The sequence below is a fragment of the Cricetulus griseus genome, chromosome 9, assembly GCF_003668045.3.
Source record: "Cricetulus griseus strain 17A/GY chromosome 9, alternate assembly CriGri-PICRH-1.0, whole genome shotgun sequence".
Taxonomy (NCBI): Eukaryota; Metazoa; Chordata; class Mammalia; order Rodentia; family Cricetidae; genus Cricetulus; species Cricetulus griseus.
This window is the reverse complement of record NC_048602.1, coordinates 26,478,843-26,492,844: the sequence shown is the minus strand read 5'-3', so window position 1 is coordinate 26,492,844 and position 14,002 is coordinate 26,478,843. Positions and strand designations below refer to the sequence as shown.

Sequence of the window (14,002 nt, the reverse complement as noted above, 5' to 3'; positions counted from 1 at the left end):
GTGCATTAGCACACTCCGCTCTAATCTTTTCCTTAATTCCTTTTCACAGGTGGGAAATTTAGCTTGGTGGGATCTTGTCCTGAGGTCACCACTCCCTTTATTTCACTATTTCATTTCTTAATCTGTTTATCTTCTTGAACACAGGATTTAGCTCCATTCCACTTCCTGGTGCTCCTTCTCCTCTCAGATTGTTCCTTTTCATTATAAATCTTTATAAGCATGAACATTAGTAAATCACATGACAGAGTCTATCCTAGGCTGTTTTGAGATTTCCTCTGCCAATGGAACTAACCCAATTCTCTTCACTTTAGCCTCAGGCACACTGTTTGGACTGAAGGGACCAGCTCCCCATTTCGGCAGCCATAACAGCCAAACACGTGCTTGTCTGACCTTGCCTTGGTCACTAAGAGGTCAGATGCCTGCCTCGTGGCAAGGAACCAATCAGAAGTTAGCTGGTGGCGCTATGCTTTATGGCTCTGGGTGTGCTTTACTGACAAGTGCACAGCAATGACGCGCAGAGCATAGCAACCCCCCTGGGAGGGCCTATGGGCCATAACAACCAGTTGGCCAATCAACACAGGGCAAGCCCTCCAAGCCTGGAGGCACACCAATCCTGAGCCTGTGTGTACCCCTAGACACTCCCCTTACGCTGCCCTATAAGATCTCTTCGATGCAGATGCTTCAAGCTGTCTTTGCTAGCCATCCGCCATGGTGGGTGGATGAAAGACCGAGCTAACATGGGGTTAGCTTGTTAAACTACTATAATAAAGCCTCATGCAGCTTGCATCGAGTTTCCGCCACCGCATCGTGATTGGGGTGGCCGAGGTCCTGGGCTGAGATCCTGGAGGCCTGAGCTTCCGGGGGTCTTATAGGACAAGGGTAAAAAACTGCTTTCTTCACCAAAATATCACAAGAATGATCTCTAGGCCACATATTAATATTCTTTTTTTTTTCTGAAACCTCTTCAGCAAGCCCCCCACAGTTCATCAAATCACACCAGCACCACTGTCTTCCATACTTCTACTAGTATGGCTCATTAAGCTGTGTTTAAAACATTCCACTGCTTTCCTACCCCAAAGTACCAAAGTCCAAATTCCTATAAACAAAAACATGGTCAGTTCTATCGTAGCAATACTCTAGTCCCCAGTGCCAACTTTTGTCTTAATCGGGGTTTCTATTTCTTTTTCTTCTTCTTCTTCTGTTTTTCTTTTTTTGGTTTTTTGAGACAGGGTTTCTCTGTGGCTTTGGAGGCTGTCCTGGAACTAGCTCTTATAGACCAGACTCGTCTCAACTCACAGAGATCCGCCTGCCTCGGCCTCCAAGTGCTGGGATTAAAAGCATGCACCACCACTGCCCAGCCAGGGTTTCTGTTTCTGTGAAGAGAAATTGACCATGGCAACTCTTATAAGTCACACATTTAATTGTGGTGGTTTGCTTAAAATTTAGAGGTTCTGTCCATTATCATCATGGCAGGACATGATGTCATGCAGGCAGACGTGGTGCTGGAGAAGTAGCCGAGAGTCCAGTATCTTGCAGGTAACAGGAAATGGTCAGTCTCTTCAGCCATGTCTTGAGCATATATGAGACCTCAAAGTCTGCCTCCACAGTGACACACTTCCTCTAACATGGCCACATCTCCTAATATTGCCATTCCCTTTGGGGGACATTTTCTTTCAAACCACCACAGGGTACTCTTCAGTGGAAGTGCATGCAAGTTGTGTAGGGATTTTTTGTCGTAGCCTGGCACGTCCCGGCCCTAAGCCACCTCAGCCATGAGGTTTGGCCTGAGTGGGGGAGTGTGGGCTTGGAAACTCCTAGCAACCCAGCGGCGGCGATAAAGACCAAACACAGGCATCTTGTCATCTTTAGAGAGCTCTCAGTTCCATGCTGTAAAGATAGAGTCTCTTGTTTATTTAGCATCTTCTTGGCTGTTTCTTAACCATGCTTCCATGGCCACGAGGAGGCCATTTCTGTCCTTCTGTTGACTCCTCTCTGCTAGCTGGCTCCTCACTTTCTGTCCTCACTGTTACTAACACACCTAGCACCTCCACCCAGGTGCAGGCCTATTCAGATGCTTAGGCCCATAAAGATGCAAACTAGGAGGCATTCCTACATTGAGGCTATGCTATACAATAGCAGACCTGCTAGTATTAGCGATACAATAGTGGGCCGGAGCTTTTGGGTGCTCCTGTTTAGTGAAACCGGAGGCTGGTCCCTGACAGATTTTCCAGCATGTGGCATTCGTGAATCATTACCCACGCTGGGATGGGCTTTTTGGTGATACAGCTGCATCTGGATGATAATCTATCATTCATATTCCTGTAGACAGTCCCCATAAACTCATTGGTCCACCAAGTCAGGCTTGGGTGGAATCCTTTCTTTGGTTGGCTGCTTGTGCCTTACCTTAGGGAGAATAGACATATATCCATGTCTCCATAGGAGACCACACAACACCTCGTATCAAGTGATTCTGTAAGACCCCCGAAGCTCAGGCTTCCAGGATCTCAATCCAGGACTGCGGTCACCCCAATCACCAGGCAGAGTTGAAAGCTTGCTGCAAACTGCATGAGGCTTTATTGTTGTTTAACGAGCTAACCCCATGTTAGCTCGGGTCTTTCACCCACCTGCCATGGCGGATGGCTAGCAAAGACCGCTCGAAGCGTCTGCGTAGAGATCTTATAGGGCAGTGTAAGGGGATGTCCAGGGGTATGCACAGGCTCAGGATTGCTGTGGCTCCAGGCTTGGAGGGTTTAACCCTGTGTTGATTGGTCAACTGGTTGTTATGGCCCATAGGCCCTCCCAGGGTGGTTGCTATGCTCTGCATGTCATTGCTGTGCACATGTCAGTAAAGCATAGCGCCACCAGCTAACTTCTGATTGGTTCCTTGCCACGAGGCAGGAGCCTAACCTCCTAGTGACCAAGGCAAGGTCAGCCAAGCACGTGTTCGGCTGTTATGGCTGCCGAAAGGGGCAGGCATCTGACCTTAGTGACCAAGACAAGGTCAGGCAATTGCGTGTTCGGCTGTTGTGGCTGCTGAAATGGGGAGCTGGTCCCTTCAATTCCTTTTATTTTTTATGTATTCTTTGGCAATTGGATACATGTATATTATATATATTGAACATATCCATGTTGCTGGTGGTTTTTCTTGTCCCACCAAGTCCTGCTGCTGTTTCCAGCTCCAAATGAACACACACAGACTTATATTAATTATTAAACTGTTGACCAACGTCTAGGGCTTCTTATTGGCTATCTCTGTCTTAATTATTAACCTATTTCTATAAATCTATGCATTTCCACATGGTCTTGGCTTGGAGAATGCCTGGACCTGTTACTTCTTTGGTGGCTACATGTTGTCTCTCTCTGGAGGGCTCTCTCTGCCTACCTTTCCCAGAATTCTGCTCATCTCCTAGTCCCGCCTACTTCCTGCCTCATTGGACAAACAGCTTTTTATTCATCAACCAATAAGGAAACATATATACAGAAGGATATCCCTCATCATATCCACACCCAATTTCCCCTTGCCACTCTTGCTGCACACCTCTCAACACTTCTCTCTCTCTCTCTCTCTCTCTCTCTCTCTCTCTCTCTCTCTCTCTCAAAATCTACTGCTAACCGATATTGTTGACTTAAAATTGTGCAAGTAACCATAGCTGCAGTAAGTGCAGGAGTGCATTGACCACGCCAGGTCCAGAAGACAGAATTTCATAGTGCTTTCCCCGTCTTTTGGTGCTTGCATCCTCTCAGCCCCCCTCCTTAATGTTTCCTGAGCTTGAGGAAGGGGTTGTTAGCAATATCCCATTTATGGCTGAACACTCAACAGACATTTATTCTCAGCACTGTGACCAGTTCTTGTATCTGTCTTAACAGCTGCCTACTGCAGAAAGAGGCTTTTCCAGTCAGAGTCCAGTGCAGCCCTAAATATTTAGAAGGCAGTTTGGCCACATACCTATTTAGCAAAACAACAGTATGTAGACTCCCTTTAAGGCCTGTGACCTTCTGGTATCAAGGGTTCTTGCATCCTCTCCTTTGAACACACGACTGACCTATGAAGTACCAATCCATTCTTTCCATCTTTGACTCACCAAAGGTCAGGCTTAGTGAATAAGTCTATATAGTGAATGTTCAAAATGCTTGTCGGAACAGCAAATGAGTAGGAGCTTCACGCTAATCCCTATTTCAAAATGCACTATCCAATTCCATTCTGGGGATAAAAGAGTTTCAGAGGCTCACACTGGCTCTCCCCTCCCATCTCACCCAATCCAGATTGGGGGGGGGGGGTAGGAAGAGCTCCAATCCCTCCACTGTCTGATTAGAGATTTCCCATGAGCTGTCACCGATCTGTCACTGTGTCTGAGGGAGAGGCCAAGAGAGGCAGGAAGAATTGGCAAAGGATTGAGGCAATCAGGACGCTGGATTGCCTGCTGCAGGGGAGCAAGAAGGAGGGGCCATCTTGACATCAGAGCTTGGTGAACTTTACCTGCCCCCATGCAGTTTCCTATGGGCCCTGCCTGCATCTTCTTGAGGAAAGGCATCGCTGAGAAGCAGCGGGTGAGGCGGGAATGATGCAGAAAGGTGTCAGCAAGAGCAAGGGGACCTGGGGCACGGGGGAACGTGGTGAGTTCAGGTAGCACCGTGTGGGCACACGGATCGGTAATCGGAAGCCAGGAGCAAAGGGTGGAGTGAGAGAAATGTAAAAGGGAGATAGATGGGATGGAGCCGTTGTTGATAGCATCATCATTGTTTTATATGGGAAATCATACAGTGGCAATGGTGATGATACTAACAGTGATGACGCTGCTGCTGTTGCTGATGATGATGACGACAGTGGTGATAGCGATGGTGGTGGTGGTGCCGCTTCTGATGATGATTATGGTGATGGTGTTGATGATGCTGATGCTGGCTTTAACTACAGCTACTGCTTATTGAGTCTTGCTGTGTGCCTAGTCCTTTGCACAAGGGTTTGCATGCTTGGTGGCATTCAGTTCTCAGAACAGCACACAAAGTTGGGCATGGTTGCATTCCTATTTTACAAGGGAGCAAACTGAGACCGTCACATCATGCAGCATTTTGCTTTAGGTCTATACGGTTAATGAGTGGCACGATTTTATTTATTTATCTACTCGTTTATTTACTTATTCAGTCCTATTTGGTTCTTAGGAACATATTCTTCATTGCAGGGCTGAAAAATCACCAGATAGGGGAAGAAAAGAAAGGAGAGGGTAAAGAGGGAAGGGAGGAGAGGCGATGGGGGCATGGGTCAAGACGGGACAAGGCAGAGCAGAGAACAGAAGCCAGGAGAAAGGGCGGGAAGGGAAGATAGGGCAAGGGAGAGGGAAGGCAAGAGAGTGCATGGGAAGAAAAGAAGAAAGAATCCAAAGTGAGGAGGTCTCCAGTTATAAGGTTGATAGGGAGTAAATTCCCAGGCACTATGCCTGCTAACCAAGCTTACCCTCAGGTGTAGTCATGTGTAGAGAACAATTCTCAGATGTGAGGCCGACACTGAATATTCTTCACGAACCATGCTGAACACTTGTTTCCCACAAGAGGGTGCTCACCCTGGGAATGAGGATGGTGGCGCTAGAATCAGTGGAGCGTAACAGAAAGAATTGGGCATGGGAGTCAGGAGTCCTACATCCTAATCCCAGCCCTCTGTCTGACCTCTGAGTGACCTCAAAGGAGTATGCATGCCATCAAAGCAGAAGTGGGTATTACTTCCGGGAACACGTGGGACTGGCAAGAAGGGAACGTGTGCTAGATGTGGCTGTGGTGCCAAAGACAGTAGGGGACAGTGACACAGATGTGTGACAGCATGAAGTGGCCGAGTGTGTATCTTAGCTGGCAGAGTTTATCTTGCACACGTGAAGCTCTGCATTCAATCCCCAGCTCCATATAAAGTGGGTGTTGTATGATGTCCCTGTGATCCCAGTGCCTGGGAGAGGGAGGCAGGGGGATCAGAAGTTCAGAGTCATTCTTGGTTACTGGCGTGGGCTACACGAGACTCTGTCTCTATCAGTAGATAGTAGAATGATTCAATAAGGGCCCATGAGAATGCTCAGCAGGCAAAGGCACCCGTTGCTAAGTCTGATGACCTGAGTTCTCTCCCCAGGATGGTGGAAGGAAATAGAACGAACTACCTCAAATTGTCTTCTGACCCCTCGCAAGTACTTGGCAAGTGCTTGCATTTCAAAATGATTAAATAGACAGACAAATAAATAAAAGGGAAATAGGGGGAGGAGGGGAGGGACAGGGAATTGGGATTGACATGTACAAGAAGCTTGTTTTGAATTTAAAATTGGTCTAATTACAATTATAAAAATAAAAGATATAAAAAAAGAAAATAGGGCTAATTGATTTGTCTCTCCCTTGGAATGGGATATTGTGTTTATGAACTGCATGACCTTTGGTAGGCTCATTGGTAATCATCTCCACTCTTCAGCTTCTCATGGGTAAGATGAGAATATTTGAGTCTACCTCACTGACATGGTTCTGTCATGTTTAAATACAATGAAAGGGCTCAACACAGACATCTCTCTGAACACAGTAGATGAGGCACATTGCGTTTTTATCATGTGGAGAAGAGGTTCTAACTCCCTCGTGTTTAGGACCGAGTGTCAGAGATTAAGAAGCGAGGATGGGAGGCAGGAAACGAGAGGGGATGGGAGAAAAGGGTGGTCAGAGAAGAGCTGGGGGTGGGAGGTACAGATGGAAGGAGGAAGATGAAAGAGGAAGAGTATGAAGGACCAGAAAGCTTGATAGAACAACGGGCTTGTTCGGGGAAGTGCAACTTTTCCAATCTCCTCTCCGTGTGTTCCTTTCAGGAGAGACCACTGGGACAAGACGAGATTGATGGTAACTCCTTGTCCAGATGCCCTTCCATGTTAGCCAACATTGCTGTCCCCTCCTCCTTTTGTGTAAATTCTTTCATGTGACAATTCCTTCCTGCCCCCCTTCTTCCTGCTAAGTGCAGTTTTTGCACGGCTCATTTGCTGTCATTTTAGGCTCTGTTTCCCAAGTGTTGACAGTGTGTCTTCTCATTTGCGTGGGTCCGAGAAACTCAGACATGACGCAAGATTTAGAGGGATTTTAAAAAACGTTGCTATTCTTTGCTTGTTTTTGAGATCCCTTGTAACTTCTCTCAAGAGTCTGAGGACTTCAGTGCTCTCGGGGGTCATCGTCTCACCAGCACATTTTATATATTTCTGTTTTAACCGAGTCATTTAGTACATTATATGTATTCTTCGTAGAATCTCAAGTTGTGTCTTATTGATAGTTTCAAGAGATAGCAGTCTTCACCACTGACTGTTTCAAGTTACTCTACAGCTCTTCTTTCTTAATTTTTAGAGCTCCGGGAAGCATTTCTTGAATTTGACAAGGACCGAGATGGATTCATCTCTTACAAGGATTTGGGCAATCTCATGAGGACAATGGGTTACATGCCTACCGAGATGGAGTTGACTGAGTTGGGCCAGCAAATCCGGATGAACCGTGAGGACAGGGGTTGGGGACATGCCAGAATTAGGACAGGGTGGGAGTGAGAAAGGTGTTCGGGTCGAGAGTAGCACATTAAGTAGTAAATTGGTTAAGGGGAAAGAGCTGTCTGGCAGAAGGCAGCTGTACTGCATTAGAAGTAGTTAGAAAGAGGACTTTTAAAGATGGATCTAGACACTAGTCGCACCTTTTATTATTAAAACTGTTAAAGATTAAAAAAAATCATGAGTATGAACTTTTGCCTGTGTGTATGTCTGTGCACCAAGTATGTGCTTGGCACCTGCAGAAGCCAGAAGAAGGTACCAGATTCCCTGGAACTGGGGTTACACACAGTCATGAGCTGCTATGTAGGTTCTAGAAACTAAACCCAGGTCCTCTGTGGAATAATATCTAAGCCTGTCCAGCTTTAAATTTTAAAACTGAATTTATATATTTGATGGAGGAGGGAGTGTATGCGAATGTCACAGAGGACAATTTGCAGGAGTCAGCTCTCTCATTTCACCTTGTGGGTCCTGGGGATCAAACTCAATGTCATCAACCTGGACAGAAAATACTTTTCATTTGCTAAGCCATCTCCCTGGCCCATGAGTTCCACTTTCATTACTTACTCCTTGTGGTCATTTTGAACAGTGGAATATGTCTGGAATATTCCTGGTTTTCAGTTTCCAGATCTATCAAGTAAAGATGATCGTGCCTTATTTGTTCATTGTGTTATAGAAAGGGTGCCACTGTGTGAGAGGTCATATCCCCCAATGAGTCCTTATTGGATGTAGGCTCTTATCAGTAGAGTAGCTTGATGTTGACCTTGATGGTTGAACACACACTTGGTGTTGGATCCCATGTCACTTAGTTGCATTGCTCAGGAATGCATCATTAAATGGAAACAAAAGTTGATCTTGTGATTGAATCCAGAATTAGGTTGGCTCCTGGTCGTGGATCTGAAATAACAAAGTTGAATTCCATGTCACAATAGTAATTAGGACCCCATCTTCTGTTTCCATATCTGCAGGTTCAAGCAAGTGCCAACAGAAAATATTTAGAAAGGAGCTGTATCTGCACTGAACACATACCGACTTTCCGTCTCTCCCTGCTTCCCAAACAATTCAGCAGAGCTGCTATTCACAGAGCATCTCAGTGTAGCAGATAAAGTATAATCTAGAGGTGACTAGAGCATATGAGAGATTGCAGTATACATATATTATGACACTTATGATAGGGACTTGAGCATCAACATGCTTTGATATACCATGGATGTCCTAGTACCAGTTTTCAGGGGATGCAAAGGGACGACTATCATCTTTCCTGAAAGAGACTGGTCCACATTTAAGTCCATATTTCTTCTACTGATCTATAGGTGGAGTATGACTAAGCCTTAACCCAGTAAGAGATTTGCGAGTGGGTCTGGACAGATGACTCTGTGGTTAAGAGTGTCTACTGCTCTTGCAGAGGCCCTGAGTTCAGATCCCATCACCCATGTTGGGCAGCCCATAGCCATCTGTAGCTCCACCTGCAGGAGAATCTGATGCCCACTTCTGGCCTCTGTGGGCACTGCACTCATGTGCACACATACACGTACACACAGAGAGTTGAAAATGACGAAAATGGAAGAGATTTGCTGAAGATCACCCAGTTATACCTATGTCCTTTGTCTAATAAGTTCGTTCACGTTAGAGCAACCTGAGGACTTGACTTGGCTGAGAAGAGGAAGAGACTAAAAATTCTTAGCATGTAGAAAGATGGCAACTGATCTATTTCTAGCTTGAATGGAAAGTGTGGGGTTAGAAGTTCAGAGCCTGGGGAATCCTTGCCAACCGTGGTTCCTTCTTCCTCAGTTGGTGGCCGTGTAGACTTCGAAGACTTTGTGGAGCTGATGACCCCCAAATTGCTTGCAGAGACAGCAGGGATGATTGGTGTCCAGGAGATGCGAGATGCCTTTAAGGAGGTGAGTTAATAACTCCGTAATGCTGAGAGAGAGGAGAGGGAGACCTCAAGGAGCTAGTTTTATTAGTTCACACCATGGGCATTGCCCCATCAAAATCGACTAGTTGGGATTAGATTCAGAAGGCAGGAGAATCATATTCCAAACACTTGGCAATATGTATTCATCTTATTTGACCCTGACGTAAACTCTTAAGAGTAAGCACACATTTATTGCCTTTGTACATATGAAGAAACTAAGGAGCAAGGGTTGCAAATGATATCTAGTACCCCATGTTCCCTACATGCTGGGGCCTGTAATCTTGGTTCCTGCAACAGGAAGCAAGAATCTGAGAATTTGATATTTCCAGAAGCTCAGAGTTGTTCTAGGAAAGGAAGCTTCCAGTACAGAGGCTGTAGGATAGGAAGATGTTTGCTGGACATAACAAGAAATGGACAAGCTCTCCAGGGGCTGGGGGTGTGGCTCAGTGGCCTAGTACTTGCCTAGAATCTCCCAGTGAGGGGCTGGGGGCGTGGCTCAGTGGTAGAGCCCCTGCCTAGAATCCCCCAGTGAGGGGCTGGGGGCGTGGCTCAGTGGTGGAGCCCCTGCCCAGAATCCCCCAGTGAGGGGCTGGGGGCGTTGCTCAGTGGTAGAGCCCCTGCCTAGAATCCTCCAGCAAGGGGCATGGTTTTGCAGTAGAATAGTGCTTTAATGTATGCAAGGCCTTGGTCCCTCTTTGGCTTTCATGTCACATGTATTCTGTTATCCCCTTCTCTCTTTCTTCTTCCCTTAAATTCTCCTCTTTCCCTCTCATTGTCAGCTTTCTAGTTTCATGAAATACCCATGCATACACATACATACTCAAATTTAAATCTATGTTCCATGTAGAAGAGAGAACATCTGACTTTTTTGTCTTTCTGCATTTGGCTTATTTTGTTTAATACAATGGTTTCCAGTACTGCCCACCTTCTTACAAATGTCATAATTAAAATTATTGTTATGGCCGGGCGTTGGTGGCGCACGCCTTTAATCCCAGCACTCGGGAGGCAGAGGCAGGCGGATCTCTGTGAGTTCGAGGCCAGCCTGGTCTCCAGAGCGAGTGCCAGGATAGGCTCCAAAGCTACACAGAGAAACCCTGTCTCGAAAAACCAAAAAAAAAAAAATTATTGTTATGGCTGAATAAAATTGTCAAAGAACAAATAAAAATATTCTATTAACTATTTTAATCATAATATTCTATTAAATAAAATTATAATATAATTATAATAATATAATACTCACAATACTTTATAAAAATATAGTGGCATATGATAATAATAAAATGCAGTAAGATAGTTCAGAGGGTAAAGGCACTTACTGCCAAGCCTGATGAACTGAATTCAGTTCTCCAGGACTCACATAATGGAAGGAGAGAACCAACTCCTGCAAGTTATCCTCTGACCTTCACAGGTGCTGCTGGATTTTCTTGTCCCTCCATGTCCTGCTGACCTTCTTAGCCCCAAATAAACACACAAAGACTTATATTAATTATAAACTGTTGGTCAATGGCTAGGACTTCTTATTGGGTAGCTCTGTCTTAATTATTAACCCATTTCTATTAATCTATGTATTTCCACGTGATCTTGGTTTACTGGAGAATGCCTGGACCTGTTTCTCCTTTGGCGGCTACATGGCATCTCTCTCTGCTTACCTTTCCCAGAATTCTCCTATCACCAAGTCCTGCCTATCCTCCTGCCTCTATTGGCTATTGGCCAAACAGTGTTTTATTCATCAACCAAGAGAAACATATATACAGAAGGACATCCATCATCACACAGGTGTACCGTGTCATGTACCCATGCATGTACACACACACATAAACGAATGTGATAATATGTTTAAAGACAAGGAAAACAAAGAAAAGCTAAGAACAAGGAAGCTCCTGGCCGTGATGTATATATCTGCCACAATAGTTCTGATGAGGATTCCAAGATGTTAAAATGATGCAGATAAAAATTTAAAAGAAGCTCTATAAATAAAAAATAAAGATAAAATGAGGGAAAAAAAAGAAGCCCTATCTTCAAGGAGCCAATGCTCCATTGGATGGCATGTCCTCAGTACTTAGTTTGGTTCTTCACCTCCAGTGAATGTCCTGGAACCCTGACCTTCCCTGCGGCTGTAGTCACCACTGAAGCTAATCTAGCCTCATTGCTTCTCTTTAGTTTGATGCCAATGGAGACGGAGAGATCACACTGGCAGAGCTGCAGCAGGCCATGCAGAGGCTGCTGGGGGAGAAGCTCACACCCCGGGAGATTTCTGAGGTAGTCCAGGAGGCTGACATAAATGGAGATGGCACTGTTGACTTTGAAGGTAATACACTGGGCAGAAACCCAGGAAATCTCCATCTCTTCCTCCTCCATGTGGTTTTCCAAGCCACCCATTCCTTACACTTTTCCAAGTTTGCACTGGAATGGTATGCTCCAGTTCCATTTCTGTTGCTGCGATAAAGCAGCTCACCCATTGGCCTTTGTTCAATAGCTTTCTCATGCAGAAACCCCCTGCCTAGGGATTGGTGTTGCCCACAGTGGACTGGAACCTGTTCCATCAGTTAGGCACCAAGCCATGCCCCACAGTTATGCCCACAGGCCAATCTGACTGGGGCAGTTCTTCAGTTGAGATTTCCTTTGCCCAGACAACTCTAGGTTGTGTCGTTGATAATAACTATAAACTAGAAGACTAGTGTGTGTACTAGTGTTCACATGTGTGTGAGATTGTATCTGAGGGAGGCCTAAGTTGGCTACTTCAAGTTTAAATCGTGGTACTCTCTGGTTTAATGTACTCAGCACCTAGCTATTGCCTTCAGGCATGGGGCCATAGTGTACAGCCTGTTCTTCAAGTACTGTTCTTTCAGGGCATTCCATTTACTGTCCACTTGGTCTCCAACAGGCCAGGGTCCCTTACTAGCCTGTATTTCTTTTCTATAAGACGGCACCAGGAGGGTTGAAAGATAGAACAAAGGCTAGAGATACAGCTCAGTGGGTAAAAGCATTTGCCAGCTTAATAAAGAATTGATGAGTTGAGTCTGGGGAGATGGCTCAGTGATGAAGAGTGTTAGCCGCTCTTCCAGAGGACCCAGAACCCATGGCAGTTCACAACTCCAGTTCCAGAGAGAATATCTGTTCTCACTGGGCTTATATGTATGTGGTGCCACAGGCATACATGTAGGCAAAACACCAGTACACATTAAAACAACAACAATTAGTGTGAGCCCCAGGGTCGGTGAGAGGCCCGTTTTCAAGGGAATGAGATGTGGAGCATTGGAGGACGACACTGGGCATCCTCTTCTGGCCCCCGCATGTACACACATGCGTACACCACACACACAAGCAAAAAGAAAAGATGGCATGAATTTCATATGTGAAATACATTTCAATAAAAGGTGAAATAAATGAAACCAATGATTTCGACTTCTAAGCGCTTTCAGTATGCTTTATGAACATTGTGCCATAGAGCGTTCAAGAGATTTCCTAAAGATGGATGTCACTGCCTGCAGCACACGAAAAGCTCCCCAGAGTAACCCCAGTTGCTTTTACTAAGAGGAGCTTCACAGGAAATTTTCTTTTTCAGAGTTTGTGAAGATGATGTCTCGTTGAAGAGGTAATAAGCTCCAGACACATGCTGCCTTGTCAACATGTGTCGATGCTTGTAGAGAACTGGATTCCCAGGAGCCCTTGAAGGGTGGAGGGAGGGAGTGGACTTGCCATGGTATGGACTTGGGTGTAACTGCAGACAGTTGCTTTGCTTCTTGGGAGCAGAGATATACATAGAGGGAAGACTGTACATACATATGATTTGCACTAGTATCCAGCTGTCACTCAAACATTCCAGGGCCTATGACGTCTTTCCCCAATTCTCTGTTTCCCAGCAGATTCTCCTTCCATTTCTTCCTTGGAAAAAGATGGTGTGGAGAACTTTTTCACGGCTTGAAGAAAGAAAAAGGTCTTTCAAAAAAGTTCCACACCCAGCCTACTTCCCCCCTGGCTTCTCTAACAACGACCCTATTTCCTTCTCTGGGCAAGAGAGAGTCACAGGGTTATAACAGGGATCCTGATAAGTCTCCTCAGGAAGGAGGCATTCAAGGTTGAGTTTTCCCAGTTCCCCAGAAACACAGTTCGTTGCTCCCCAGTAAGTACCCATGTCCCTGCCCTAGTGTGAGATAACTCAGAGGAACTGAGCTAAACCACTAATCTAGATTATCAAGGCTTAGAGCAAGCTGATCCCTGGGGGGAATTAATCCCCTGAAAAATATATTGAGGGGGTGGGGAGGGTGGGAAGAAGACAAGATCCCTTAAATCCCTAGCTCAGCGAGGTGACTGCAATGCAATTCCCAGAAGCCCTCTGCCCCTGTGCAGATCTGCCCTGGGCTGCTTCAGGTGAGTCTCTACCTTTGGTGGTTTGTGGACTTCATCCCTCACATACTAACATGGATCTGGACACTTCAGCCACTTTGTCACTCAAGATAAAGACTTGTTGTCATGCCTTCCTCCAGGCTTCTCTTGCTTCGAAGTCCGTTGGGTAGAACTATAGACTATGTCATCCAATCTCTGACCCAATAGC

At 45.6% G+C, this 14,002-nt stretch overlaps 1 protein-coding gene across 1 annotated transcript; it reads left to right on the top strand.

Annotated features, from left to right (window-relative positions):
* Positions 1–4,485: 4,485 nt before the first annotated feature.
* On the top strand, positions 4,486–13,038 carry Cabp5 (calcium binding protein 5). Its single transcript, XM_035449553.1, has 6 exons — positions 4,486–4,548; positions 6,819–6,849; positions 7,342–7,485; positions 9,321–9,430; positions 11,608–11,755; positions 13,013–13,038. Exons 1-6 carry the CDS (start codon positions 4,486–4,488, stop codon positions 13,036–13,038), a joined length of 522 nt encoding a protein of 173 aa, XP_035305444.1.
* The last annotated feature ends 964 nt before the right edge of the window (positions 13,039–14,002 follow it).